Here is a 14679-nt window from a genome sequence, read left to right as displayed (position 1 = left end):
CGACTCAATAGCAAGCAAAATTGGCAAACAAGGCATGAGATTATTTCTGCTCACATCTGTCACCACCTCACAACTCCATGAACTTAGGGAGTTCTTAAAACAAGAAAAAATAATAATCATGAGATAAACAAGATACACTGGACTAATATAAAACTAAAGACGAAGTCAATCAGCAGATGAAAAGTATCTTAGGCGTGTAGATCTGTGGACAAGGTAGAAAACGGACAACCCTTTCATGTGCCTTCATGTGTCAGGATCAAATGCCAATGAGCAAAAAGTTAATTAAAAACAGTAATTGAGCTAGAAAGCACTTAAGAGGACATTGGTGAACAACATCAGCCGTAGTCAGTTTAAGGACCAACTACATGCACTTCATGTAACAACATTCCAGACAAAATAAAAGTAATGAGTGAAACATACAAGCAGGAATCTCAAAAGACTGTACTTAAATTCTTCTCCCTGATCTATTTAACACATCCAAAACTGATTTATGCAGAGACAGACTGCAGAGATGGAGATACAGCAACTGAAAGGAAAATCAATTATACATTCCGTCACTTGCTACATGAGGTAAAATTAGGAGACAATGCAAAGAAAGAAGCAAACTGAAAGACCTGGTACCTGACTTTTAACACACACAGAAAAATCTTCCAAGAAACACAAAACAGGAAACACTGCCTGTAGGTGTTATGTGTTGAAGAATATGTTTTAATGTAAAGTGACAGAACAGTATACAATGCTTTTTGTGAACGAATATAGCAATTTTGTTTACAGCAGGTTTGTTTGGTTGCTGTTTTTTTTAAATACATGTCATTCCTTTAAATCCTTTAGCACAACATTTTTAGCTTGAAGCAATTAATTCTTCAGAGAGATCATGCTGACACAGAATAGCAGCCTGCTTCTTCTAATTAACTCATCATTTGGCTTTTAAGACTACTGATTTTTGAGAATCAAGATTAAATGTGCTCTTGTGCACTTCATTCAAATATCCCTTTCAGTCTTCTCACATCACAGCAGACAGAAAATGCACATGCTGGTTTGCAACGCAACTAGTACTACTTCTGATATAATGTCCAGCTAATAAATTTGCAACTGTGCAAGAAATCAGGAAAAATAATTATGTAAGCCCATTTAGTAGTTACATGGTAAATTAAAAGCCTCAGTTTGGCTTTGTCTTACCAGAAAAGCTTGTAATGCACTGCTTGACAATTCCTTTTCCTGATCAGTAATCCCAGAAGTACCTGCTCCTTCATGTTTCTCAGTACCTTGATCTGTAAAGCAGACAGAAGATTACAAGAAAGTTTGCAAACACGATGACAGTTATTCAGCTTAAAAATTTTGTTTATTCCAGTTCTCAAGATCCTCCTGCCAGTACAAGTTACTTTCCAGATAACTGCAGCACTGTCTCCCTGCTACACTAAAAGATCTCAAGTTACCCTATACTCCTAGGGAATTCCTCTCCATAAAATGTAAATGTAATAATCCCAGACAAATTACTGCACTTAATCAATAAATAAAGTCCTGCAAGTTAACTGTCAATGCATACATTTTAGATTTCTCTTTAAAGCTGCAATCATGTACTAGGATTGTCTTTATTTGCGCAAAAATCACAAGTGAAGGCTACACATCATAAAATAAGTACCACACTGGGTTAGATGAAAAACTCATGCATCCTGTACGCTGCTTCCTAAACAGCAAAGTATGCTTTAGGGAACAACATAAAAAACAGAGCAAACACTGGAACTTCCACCCAGGTCTCTGCTTTGGAAGATGGAAGAATAAGTCTCCCTAAATATAAGGCTGCAATTGAACCATCATTGTTAATCATCACTGACAGACCTGATATATTTTTTAAAAACCCTCTATACTTTTGTACTCTTCAATATATTCCATCAAATGCCATCTAGTGATTATACAGGGAGACAGGAGCGAATGCTGCATATTCACTTTTTCAGCCCCACTCTCAATCTTACAGATCTTTCTTCAAACCATCTCTCTTCCAAGGTGAGCAGGCACAGTTAATTCTGTATCACATGTTTTTCCCCATAATCTTCTCCAGTTCTACTATATCCTTTTCCAGATTAAGACAAGAATAACAGCATGTAGCAATTATGATGGTGGACCCTTTGAGCATTTATATAGCAATATAATAACGTTTTAATTGTCTTCAATTTCTTTGACGTTGAATTCCTAATGTTTTTACCCTTCGGTCACTATTGAGCATATTTTTCAGAAAGGAGTCTACTGAACCATTTTGTCATTATTTAATTAATAATTCAGTGAAATTGCATTATAAACCACAGTACAGACATTCCATGTCAAAGCTGAAAAAACCCCCACCAAACCCTTCCCTGTACTGAACACATACTGGAGGAAAAAATCCCAACCCAAACACCACACAACCACCCCACCAGACAGCTCATTTCTAGAAGCATTTACTCTTGTGCTAGAACACACAAAAATCATTTAATGTGTTTGAGACAGAGACTTTATAAACCAGCAATGGTTTCCACTTTTGCAGAAAATTATTTCTTGAATTTAACAGTGGAAGCTTTGATCTAACCTACCCTTTGCTATCTTAATAGGCTGGGTAGGCTTTGTAAATTCAATGTCTTCTTTCCCTCCCCTAGAATTCACAGATGGAATGCAAACTCTGCTAATTTTGTTTTCACTTTGAACAAATGAAAACACTTATCTGTGAGCTCCACTGCAAAATCCATTCCCTGTCATTGTCAATATATCTGGATCATCTGCTACTATGAAAATTCACAAATGTAAGACAAACAACAACAGTAAGGGGCAAGCAAATCCCAGAAGATTCATCAATTAATATCCACAGTAGGAATAAAACAGTAATCTGTTCATAGTTTGTGCTTGTGCACTGGAAGTTAGCGAGATCCCTTCCATTGCCCTATGCAATAACACATTTGAGCAAGAACTGTAAATATTTGGCTGTGACTTTCATCCTGCATCAAGATGCCAACCAACTTGAGATTTTAAAACTCAACAATATTACACCCGCAAGTTACAAAGTAACCCACTGTGATTTAGATTAAATTCAGGATTTGGCAATTTCAGTACCCTGGAGAGATGGATCCCCAGTGGGCTACAGAACCGCGTGCACCTGCGGTGCATAAGGCATTGATCAACAGCACTTGCACTGCCTTTCCTTGAAAGGGAAAGGCAGGAGAGAAAATTAAAACACAAAAAAGCTCACAAAATTTTTGATGTGCCAAGGTTTTCCACAGCAAAGGAGGAAAGGAACAAGAAGCACCTCTCCTTCAAGCTAAATATAGAATAGATCCAATTCCTGCTCTAAATCTTGTGGTTGTACCGCTGAAGAGAAAGCTACCACCCTTCAAGGGCCTCTAGAAGAGCAGCAAATAAGTAAACACATCTTCCCTCAAACTTTCAAGCTAAAAGGTACGTTATCTGCTTTACTTGCTCAGCATGCCTTCCAGAGTATGCTAGTAACAGTAATCATAGTTTAGAGGCTTGGGACTCAAACGTTTCAAGTTGATTTTGCTCGGTCTGGTCTAGAGGTTCCTCACATACAGGTTTACCCAGCAGAGTGCCATCAATTACCGAGTGTATTACTGATTACTGCCATTGTATGCAAGCATAAAACAAGCATCTCAAATAAAGGTGGGCTTATGGAAGTCTGAATCCTGAAGGAAAATCAGTTAAGTGAAACATAAACCAAAGAGACTGTTGTCTAAGTTGTATAATAAAAGCACCACTTACATAGCTGTTTGGTGTACTTCCTAGGGAAAAATCAGGACAGGTCTACAGATTTCACTATATCTCTAAATCTGCTGGTACTTTAAGCAAAACCAGAGATGTCCCTTCTCCTGTAAAATCAGTTTTATGGCTGTAATCTGATCAGCTACACCTACTATGACTCAGTAAACAAAGGAGGTTTGCGAAACCTGAACTGGAAGCTTATCACGAAAGAACAAAACTGAAGTCCAGCTGGTGTAGTTCACAGTATAGCTCTTTCCTTCCAAAAACCAAACCACAACACTTTGGCTACTCTCTACCCCTTTTGCCCAAACACACTTGAAACCTGTTCAAGAGCTACTGTAATCCTGCCACTTGCTTAGACCATTGCTTCAGTTGATCTTTATTATCGACAGATCTCACAGACGGGAGTCACCTAAAAGCCGGTTGGCACATGAAAGTGAAAACAACCCTCTGATTCCACTTAAATGGAATCTTAAAACTTAAAACTATTACTTCCATACTTCTTGAGGCATTTGAAAATGACACAGGTAGGTGCACTGTTCCCTGGCAAAACATACAGCATGTCACTCTCTCTCTCAGATCTGGTCATCTTCGGCATTCTTGCAGAAGCATGTGGTGTGGGTAACACACGGCACACCAGTCACTACTGATGTGCTCCAATCCATACAGTAGCTACAATCAGCAGCTGAAATATCTGAAATGGTGCAGATTCTCTGCTTTACAAATGACAGGACTCAATTTACCTATGTACATTGTATTTCCACATGGACCTGTTTGTTTAACTTTTCATTTTGTCCAACTTTCACAAGTACAGAGCAGCTCTAAACCTAGCACTTGTTAGGCTAGTGATGAGGAGCAAAAGGGGCAACCTGAAAAAGGATGTAAAGGAGGAAGCTGCTGCACTGAATCTGAAGTCAGGAGATTATCTTCCTAGTTATTAGTCCTGGGGCTGAGCAGCAGAAATACTATGTCATGGAGGCTTGTTTGCTTTGCACAAGCAGTCAGTTGTTTCTACTGGAGAATTTTATATTGTGGCAGACAGCAGAACTTTGGGAAAACTGGGTCTATGAGAGGAGAACAAGTAAAAGCATGAGGCTGCTACCTGAAAAGGGAGATTACTCTCCTCAGCAGCTTGCTGCCACGACATCATATAAGCAAGAAGCAGCCACATCTCCCACCTACACGTACGCAAAGACATCTGGAGAGTGAGTGCAATCATCCTTCTCATACCTGTTCTCCCTGCGCTGTTGAATACCAGAGCATCTGTGGAATTATTGTTTTTATTTCCAAACTCTACAGGCAGGGGGATAATCTCTTCCTTGGAAAGGGAGGAATCTATCACATGGCTCTTGCTGCAAAAGCATTCTGAAGGGTATGAATTGCAGCCAGAGTGTTCTGCCTTTATAAGACAATGACAATTTGTGGCACCAAGACTACCTTTTTCTAAGCAGCACTGCACTGCTAGTATAAATATAAAAGACTTCTTCAATGCTTTACAATAAAAAGCAAGCGCTTCCCAATAGAAAGTTATTTGTAACTCACTGCTATGAACAAGTACAGCGTGTAGAACATCTTGCCATAGCTCACGTCTTTGATTCATTTGGGCATGTATTTTTCTTTTAAGAAAGTATAACTGAAAAGTTCCTTCAACACTTCCAAGAACAACAACAAAAAATATGAAAAAGTTAATGAGAATTTTTTTTCTTGCAGTTTAGGAGATGCTTACAATGCTTATAAATAAACACAGGATAGTTTAGTACTCAGTACAGTACACTAATTTTTCCCAGAATCTTTTTCAGACACCAAGGAGCTTCTTATTTAGCATACAGAGAAAAAAAAATGCTTGAGGCAATCTTAAATAATGCTCCCACTACGTAAAACCAACTGAAAGAAACGAACATAAGTAGATCACTTTGGCTTTCCTCCACATCGCCCTCTTCTCCATCCCCACTGAGCTGCCATCTGAGGGAAGGAGCGTTCCTGCAAAGAGGACTTCTTGCACGAAGGGTATTCTTAGGGGAGATGGACGAGCAGTAGCGTATCAATGCTAATGAGCTACACAGCAACTGTACTCGAGATTTGTTTCGGGTGTTTACCAGGAGATGATTTTTTTTTTATTTTTTTTTTAAATTTCGGCGATTTCTGTCTACAGTGTCATTTTAGGCCCGAGTTTAGGAAAGACCCACTCATCCCCGGAAACCAACGCGGCAACTCGGAGGGAACCTGACTGAACTCCAGAGAGTCGGTGGCAACACGAAGCTTTCAATTCTCCCCAGCACCTTCCGAACGCCTCAGTTTAACAAATTAACCCAGGAGCTCAACTTCTGTCGCGGTTATGAAGCTCCGGGAGACACCCAGCCCCGACAACAGGCCCCTAACTCCCTCCCCACCGAGCCCTTCCAGGCCAGGCGGCTACGACGGCTCAGTCCCCCCTCGCCGACGGCACGGAAGGCCCTGGCTCCACACAGCCCAGCCGCTGACCCGCCCGGACGCAGGCCCACAGGCGGCGGGCCTCGCCGGCACCTGACACCGGCCACCCCGGCGGCCCGCAGCCCCGCGGACACTACTTCCTCGGCGGAAGGAAACAGCACAGAGCAGGACAGGCCGCTCTTTCTCCTTCCGCCCGGGATGTACCGGCACTCACCACCCCCCGCGCGGGAGCGTATCCCTCCGCACCCGGCGGCCCAGGCCCCGGGTGGACAGCGCGGCCCGAGGCGGCTCCCCCCGCACTCACCCGCAGCCTTGTCCGCCGCCATCTCTCCGGCTGCTCGGAGCGGCCGCGCAGTCCCGGCGCGCTGAACAGGCCCGAGGCTCTCCCCGCACTGCGCCGAGCGCTGACCGCACCACCGCCAACCGGCCGCTGGACCCCCCCCCCGCCGGACTACTTTGCCACCGCCCTCCACGCGCCGAGCCCGCCCGCCAGCTGCGCCACTCCCTCCTATTCGCCCGCCGCTTCCGGGTTCCCGGCGGCCTCGGCGACGTCCGGCCGTTGCCGGGGGGACCGCGCACCTGACGTCAGGACGCCGCGGCGCCTCGCTGCGGGCGGGGGGGGCGGGAGCGGAGAGAAGGGGAAGGGAAGGGAGGGGAGGGTGGTGAGGCGCATGCGCGGCACCGACGGGGGCCTGTCGGGGAGGGGCCGCCATGTTGCCGCGTGGGAGCGGCCAGGGCCACGGCTGGGCCGGCGCGCTCCGGTTCCTCCGCGGCACGGAATCGACCGGCGACTGTCGGCCGCTGCCCGTGACGTATTTTGTCTTTTCTGGCCGGTTCAGACGTGCCGGGACCCCCCGCCTCCGGAACAGCCAGTGCCCTGGGGGCTTCCTTCAGGTGTCACCAGCTGGTGGCGAGTAAAACCTTGAAAATACCCACGAGTTTATGTCTTTCTGTGTGGATTATTAGCCTTTAAGCGTTGTTCAGGTGCTCACAGACATAGGAATGAGGGCCGATGGGGCAGCCTGGCGTGTGCATGCGGGATTCCTTCCTAAAGGGGTGTTGGAGCACCAGCGTTCCCCTTGGAGACCCGGGGGAGCCCCCACAAGTGCGGATTCGTTGTGTGAGGGGCAAAGTGACCCTCATTGGGCTGAAGGCTCCAATTAGCGTGGCTTATTGTTGTCATTGTCTTTGTCGTAAAAGTACCAGACACGGGATAAGTTACACTGGCTGCATCATAAATATTAAAGATTCTTAAAAGTTTAGAATTGTAGAGTCATAGAATGAATGGTTTGGGTTGGAAGGGACCTTAAAGATCATCCAGTTCCACCCCCCTGCCATGGGCAGGGACACCTCCCACTAGACCAGGCTGCTCAAAGGCCCATCCAGCCTGGCCTTGAACACTTCCAGGGATGGGGCATCCACAGCTTCCCTGGGCAACCTGTTCCAGTGCATCACCACCCTCACAGGAAAGAATTTCCTCCTGATATCCAATCTAAATCTACCCTCTTTCAGTTTAAAACTGTTACCCCTTGTCCTATCACTACACTCCCTGATAAAGAGTCCCTCCCCACTTCTCCTGTAGGCCCCCTTTAGGTACTGGAAGGCTGCTATAAGGTCTCCCTGGAGCCTTCCCTTCTCCAGGCTGAACAACCCCAGCTCTCTCAGCCTGTCTCCATAGGAGAGGTGCTCCAGCCCCCTGGTCATCTTCGTGGCCCTCCTCTGGACCCGTTCAACAGGTCCATGTCATTCTTGTGCTGAGGACTCCAAAGCTGGATGCAGTACTCCGGGTGGGACCTCACCAGAGCGGAGTAGAGGGGCAGAATCACCTCCCTCACCTGCTGGCCACACTCCCCTTGTCCTTGGGGAAGTCGATGGCAAAAGCCATTTAGTAGAAGTAGGATTTCTTCTTGGAGTAGGTCTCCAGCTACGATGTTTTCTCTGACTCTACTGTCAGGCACCTCAGAGAGGAAAGGTTTGTAAGGAAAGGTGATACTTTGTTTAACAGAGGGGTACAGTTGGAAAGAAACAGACATTTAGGCACATCAGCACTGAACACCTTTAAACCATTGCAGCTTTTAATGAGCCAGGCCCTGTAAAATGAAAGATTCTGAAAACATGATTTCAGGAATTTCAAGAGCAAGATGGTTCTTTTTATTTTGTAATTGAAATTCTGAATACTCCAAATTATGTTTAATGACTTCTATTAATCAACACTTCTCCAATTCCTCTTCACTAAACACTCATCGTCAGACTTTCTTTTAGACAGATAGATAGATATATGAGAGAATCCTGCAATCCTTATTCATAAGTATCTTATTCCAAGTCTCTGAATTTGTTATATCTTTTGTGAGAAAGAGCTGCTGGCCCAGACCATTGGGCCATGTATGTATCCGAGAATATCTGCCAATAAAGTTGTAATAGCAAGCCCTCCTAATGTGTATATATTTACTGGTGTAATTATTTATTTATGCTGGCATTTTATTTATTTATTTATTTTTATGTGTATTTATATACCCATAGATACATAAATATATGTAAAAATCATGCTGTTTTGGTAAGCAATAGGACCTATAAAGGCAAAAGCACTGTACTACTGGTGTAACTTCATATTCTCTATGACTTTTATCAAAATAAGAAAGTCACCAGAAATCCACCCTGAGCGACAGAGCACGGATGTCTAATGTGGACCTGATGTGAATGTACGTCTGCCTCTCTCTGAGGCTTGGTACAGAGTTTATTGCCAGTATCTAAGCAGTAGTCTGCTTGTTCCGGAGTATTCCGCATCAAGGTGGGCACCACAATGAATTTACTATTCCCTCCTGTCATTTTTCTTTAACAATTTTGTCAAAGCTCATTCAGCTTTAAGTACGGCAGCCCTGGTATCCAGCTCCTCATCTCTTCTACATCATGACATGTAGAGGACAGTCATAAGAGTTTGCTTTATCCGTCACACTACGATTTTACCGCAGGGCTTGTTTACCTGAGGGGTACTTACAGCACTCTTTGGTGTATCTTCCAGCGTCATTTTGCCATGTTTGTGGCTTGTAGTTCCAAGATAAATGATTTTTTTTTCCATTTCTAAGGGACAGACAAAGCAATTTTTGTTAGCTGGCCTTTTTTTTTTTCAGTATGAATTATTTTAAAAAGGAACTTAAGACAAATAAAATCAGGTTTTCCCCTCCTTCTTATTAATAATCAAATCTTAATTGCCTATGTGTGGAGGGTGCTGAAGGAAGGGAAGAGAGATATGCCCTTCATTAGCATTACAGTTCAAGCATACAGTCATGCAATCAAAAATGTTATTGACATTTTTCCTTGAAAAATACCGTGATAGCATCACTACCTTCCTCTAAGGACAGGGGAGAGAGTTTCTTGACTACATGTATCTATAATTTGCATTCTGCCTGAGGTGGAACAGACCTTGCCAAGTGAGCAGATCACAGAAAGAATCTCTGGTCTCAGTGAGGCAGGCACGCCATCTGCTGTGGAAGATACAGAAAAAAATCAAATACCATTTGAAAGAATAAAAAAAGTGTGTGAAAAAAATCCTTCTAAAATACTACCTCTTTTGGAGTTTTGTTTTTTCAGGAAAGAACTGACCACAATTCAGGCTTTTAAACCAAAAGTCAGTTTGAAAAAAAAACAAACATGGTTCAGAGACGCACAGGTTTTTCTAGGTTTCTTTTGCCCATTTCTAAGCTAAATCAAAAGAAGCCAAAAGGAGCCAACTGGAATTTGTAATGTGCAAGGGAGAAGGGGGGAAGTTTCAGGAGGAATAAAGCATACCTGCTCACAGACAGAGAATAGTCACAGCATCTCATTCCTCCCTTGTATAGTACCTTCCTGTACTAGGCTAGATTAAGTAGAAGTAGGCCAGGGTTTCCTCTCTGCCTCACAAAGCAAACTTTTCAAGGCTCTATTTTAAGTTCTTGCAGACTCAAACCCAACAACACAGCAATCTCCTACCCGGCCTTGCAGCAGCAGATGACCTCTCCACTGATCATACCAGCAAGACCTGGCTAGTAGAGGAGAAAATCAGGATTTGCAACATCCCCAATCACTGCCAGACTATGAAAGAGAGAAAAGCGTGGCCAGCTCCAAAGGGAACTGTGGAAGTTACAATTCTTTTGCCATATACAACAGTATGGAAATCTCAGGAGCACTTTGTTTGCCCAGCAAATTTCAAAATACAAATGATTTAATGTAAGAAATACTTTCTCTGCTATTAAATAGGGCTTCCTAACCTTTGCCACTCTGAAGTTTAAAAGCTTTTAACCCCTAGGTGGCACTATACAATAAAGTAATGTGTGTTTAAGTGCTATTTTCCCCCTACAGATGGAGTTCTTACTTAAAATGTAAACTAGTGTAAATTTGAGTATGTTGAATGCAGCTATTAGTCTCAGCCTGGCAACCCTCTTTTTCTGAATCTGTCTCTCAAAGTCAATAAAACATACTGCTGTGAATCTCATTTAAATACAGTATTTTTGCTTTCAGAGTGCTATGGAATATATTTTCCTGGAAAATTATGGTGCATCACAAACTATTACAGTTTTTGTTCTGTCTCCAAGCAGTGAATAAACCAGCATAAGCTGTGTTTACTTTAGCAATTCACTTGGAGCAGCATGAGTAGACTGACAGCTGTAAACAGCTGGTGCTGGAGTTCCTCACATCTCCAGTATATTCTCACACGGAGCTTATTTTGCATCAGATGTACCACATGTACCACATACCCAGGGCCACACATCTCCATTACACATTTTGAAACTCCCTGAAGTCAAGCTATCTCACAAAACTTCCTCAACCATGGGAGTTCTAGGAAGCAGCAAGTTCCTCTTTCCACCTGTCCCACACAGATGTTTCACGCCAGCCTCCACTGTCTACATAAAAACTACACAAGTGGAAGGAAGCCCTCTAATTTTTCTCCTGCAATTTTTGAGTGACGGTCTTATACTTTTTTTCTGATCCTGCTTTTCACTCTGATGCTGGAACATGCATTTCTTGGTGGTGCAGGGGAGGAACATTAGCCTTCACCCTGCAGCCTTCACAGTAGCAGCGTCAGGAAAATACCTTGAGTAAGTTCTTACACCTTGTTTTCCCAGACAAAAAAAAAGAGAGGCAGAATATTTTTCTTGCAATGCTTGCCACTGTGACAGCTTTGCTCATGGTCAAATAGAGATGCTGAGCCTGGGAGACAAGCTTAGACAGGCGGGACTTCATCATCATTGGGATGTGGAAAGAAAACAAGTAGGTGCAGGGGGGTACCACTGAGAAACATAGAGGACAATGGAGCATAAGGGATTTAGAGGAATGATGCCACAATATCCTCAATAAATTTCTGATTCCTCTTTTGAAAAGAAGTGCTCATCTCGTCTTTACATTAGAGTACCCGATATATAACTCCTTCATGGCATCGTGTACCTCTGCCTTCCCTCATTCTAGATCCACTCTGATTTTGCTTGTATATGGTATTCTTAGGTATTTTCTCTCAATTTGGCTCTCATGATAGGTCCTGATAGCTCCGTTATCTTTTTCTGTTCATGGGTTTAAGTCCAGGGATCATCCAAATTGTGCTATGTTTTAAGACTTTCCTAGGGTAAGAAACAAAAAAAACTTGGTTTATATCATCTTTGTCATTTTTCCCTTCTGGTGTCATCTAGAAGAAATCTGCGCACCCCGCTACAGTTCCACTGGAAATCAAGGTAGTTGTGGAAGGAAAACTATACACATATCACCATACATTTTGTGTTATTTACTTTTCTGTAGAGAAGGCTCGCCTACAGCTTATGGAACTTTGGTTTTCACTTAAACACTCAAATTGACAGAAGAGCCTTTATTTCAACAGAAGTCTACCAAGGCTCAAACCTTAATCTGCAGAGGAGCAAAATTCCCAGTGTTACACAGTTAAGAGCAAAAGGATCAGGTCTCTAAAACATTTTGTGATTACATCAGTGCCTTTTAGCACAAGTAGGAACTGATTTATTCCTAACAGTAGGATGTCTGCATGACATATGTGTTTATGTCCAATGTGTCAAGCACTACTTCATGTCCTTTTACATTGCAGAGCACTTTGACCCTTTCTGAGACGCAGAAATAGAAAGTGAATGTACCTGTGTCAAATCAGAGGCCTTGAGTAAACACTGGTTCTTTCAGCCCAGTCTTAAGAATTCTTCTTGTGCCGGCCTAAGTTGATACATACACTTTGTAAGGAAGTCTATCACTTGATGTCCTTGGTATTGCAACAGTCAGGAAGCTGGAGGTTACTGAGAAATTATTTTATGTCTCCAGGCAGGAATAATCTGTAAATGAGAAAAGGAAAGACATGTAACTTCTTTCTACTTACTTGTTGATGGTAGTTATTATTCTCAGCATTTCTCCAGACATTCAGGAAAAGATGGTTTCCCTCTTGACACACTTAAAGCAATTCTTTTTTCTCTAAAGATACAAACGAAGTATCTTGCTGATACAGAAGTTTGCTATATGAGATGTTGCAAAAGCAAAAGAATGTGTTCAGTTTTTCTACTTTCACACAGAGCAGTAAAATTTTTTTTAAAGTTCTTTTTTTGAAGTTCTTACAGGCATTTAAGCCAACATAAAGTATTTTTTCCTCTAAAGCTTTTAGGAACCTAAGAACATAAGATTGAGTGTATTTTGTGTCACACGGTTTGCTGAAAGAAGTTAAAACTATTCTGATGGAGATATTTTTTTAAGAGATAGAAGGTTTGTTTATCTATTATTTGCCTAAAATAGTAGGCCTCTGTAAAACTTGCATCTAAATGCTTTCATACCGCACATCTGAAGATCATATGAAGATATTAATTTTTGTTGTTGTTGTTGTGAAAAACAAAAGGAAGTACCATGTTGGCAGCTACCATTGTTCACTGTGTGAGACCATAAGGTTCTGACTCAGGCAGTCTCCAGTTCAAGTCAAAACCTCAGAATTTAAAGATACATGATTAATTACAAGGTTTTATCTTTTTTTGGATTAAATTTTAACTTGCTGTGTTACATACCAGGAATGAAATATTGTATATGATCCAGAATGAATCCATGACAAAAATCCCAATCCATATTTCTTTATTTATAAAGATCAAGGTAGATTTTATTTTGTTTCAATAGTTCATATTGGCACTTCAAGTTCCAAATATATTTGGCTGTAGTAGTAATGTCTGAAAGCTGTTTTAGCTTCTTTCTACCAGTCCTTTCTGCCTAATCAAAGTCAGTTGTAAATCAATGTGGCTTCAAAGGAAGAAGAAAAAAAGCATAATGAAAATAGTCACGTGTTCCAAAATGTTAAAAAGATGGAAAGCTATTTAAAGAGCGAAACATGTCTCAGGAGCTAGAGAACCTCTATGAACTGACATATGGTAATCATATGTCAGCATATGCCTGTGCTGCATGTACAGCATAGATCCATTTCCTAAATTCTATTTGTGTCCAAAGCTGTATCAAGAAGATCAAGTTTCAATGCAGTTAGAAAAACGTAAAAGCATGAGGATATGTTCCATTTTAATTCTCTGCAGAAGCGATCTTGCACATTATTTATTCTTTCCTTGACCTCTGAGACCATCCTGACAGTTAAAATAAATTTACCCATCTGACTCCATGTTAAATTCTCAGTGGCAGGAAAGATGGGACCAACACTAAGATTAACTACAAAAGAGGCACTACAGACTTTCTGAAGTTTTTTTGACCTCTATGTGAGAATAAAATTCCAATCTCTTCAAGTTGCAGGGGGAAAAGATTCAAAACATGCAGTGCATATAAACATGTGGAATTAGGAGAGGGGAAACAGTTTCAGATCTAATCATTTAATAACCTAACCACTGAAGTCATTGCATGTAGTTGTTTCTGGTTTTTAAACCAGAAATCCCATTCTAAACCTGAGAGATCTCCCTTTGGGAAATTTTGCTGAAGTTAATACAATTTTAGTTTCAATCAAATAGAAACAGAAGAAAAGCGCTGGGAAATTTCCAACGGTCAGCTCCAAACTAGCTGTGAGACAGGAGCTAACCCCAAGTCTCATGTTTCCCAAAGAAACATTCCTTCCTCCATCCCAAGGTTGAGGATAGCTATTTGTTCCAGTTTTAGGGCCCGTATTGGAGCTGATAAACTGTATGTTTGACTACTCTGGCAACTAGAAAAGTACATCAACATCTAACAGTAATAACAGTAAATGTTGTGTAATACTTGATGGGTCTAAAATTTCTGCCATTATTCAAGTGGAAATGGAAAGTGAGTATTTTACTTGAGGGTACTGCATGATTGTGAAATAGGTCTGAGTGAGAAGAGAGACAAAGCTGTAGAACTTCCAAGTGCAACACAGTGCTGTTTGAGTTACACAGATAAAGTAAATGGAGTATGTCTTTCCTTTCCACACGGAAACATTCAGTGAAGAATTTAGATTTCTAGTCAGAAGGTCAGGGAATGGATTCTCCTCTCAAAGACAAATCCAAAATAATTTTGTCAAAGGAGCGTCACTAGATTGACACTGCTATACTCAAGATG

At 41.9% G+C, this 14679-nt stretch overlaps 1 protein-coding gene across 1 annotated transcript in view; it reads right to left on the bottom strand.

Moving 5' to 3' along the window:
- The window catches only part of CNOT10 (CCR4-NOT transcription complex subunit 10), a 33721-nt gene extending 26995 nt beyond the window's left edge, over positions 1–6726 (bottom strand). The window contains exons 1-2 of the mRNA XM_074575119.1: positions 6479–6726; positions 1180–1271 (exon numbers count right to left, since the gene is read on the bottom strand). Coding sequence (XP_074431220.1) covers positions 1180–1271; positions 6479–6500 — 114 coding nt within the window. The 5' untranslated portion in view covers positions 6501–6726. The remainder of the gene's footprint in view (positions 1–1179; positions 1272–6478) is intronic.
- Between the last annotated feature and the right edge of the window lie 7953 nt (positions 6727–14679).

Source organism: Larus michahellis, chromosome 2, assembly GCF_964199755.1.
Source record: "Larus michahellis chromosome 2, bLarMic1.1, whole genome shotgun sequence".
NCBI lineage: Eukaryota > Metazoa > Chordata > Aves > Charadriiformes > Laridae > Larus > Larus michahellis.
Note: the sequence above shows the minus strand (reverse complement) of the source record. Positions and strands in the feature narration are given on the sequence as shown.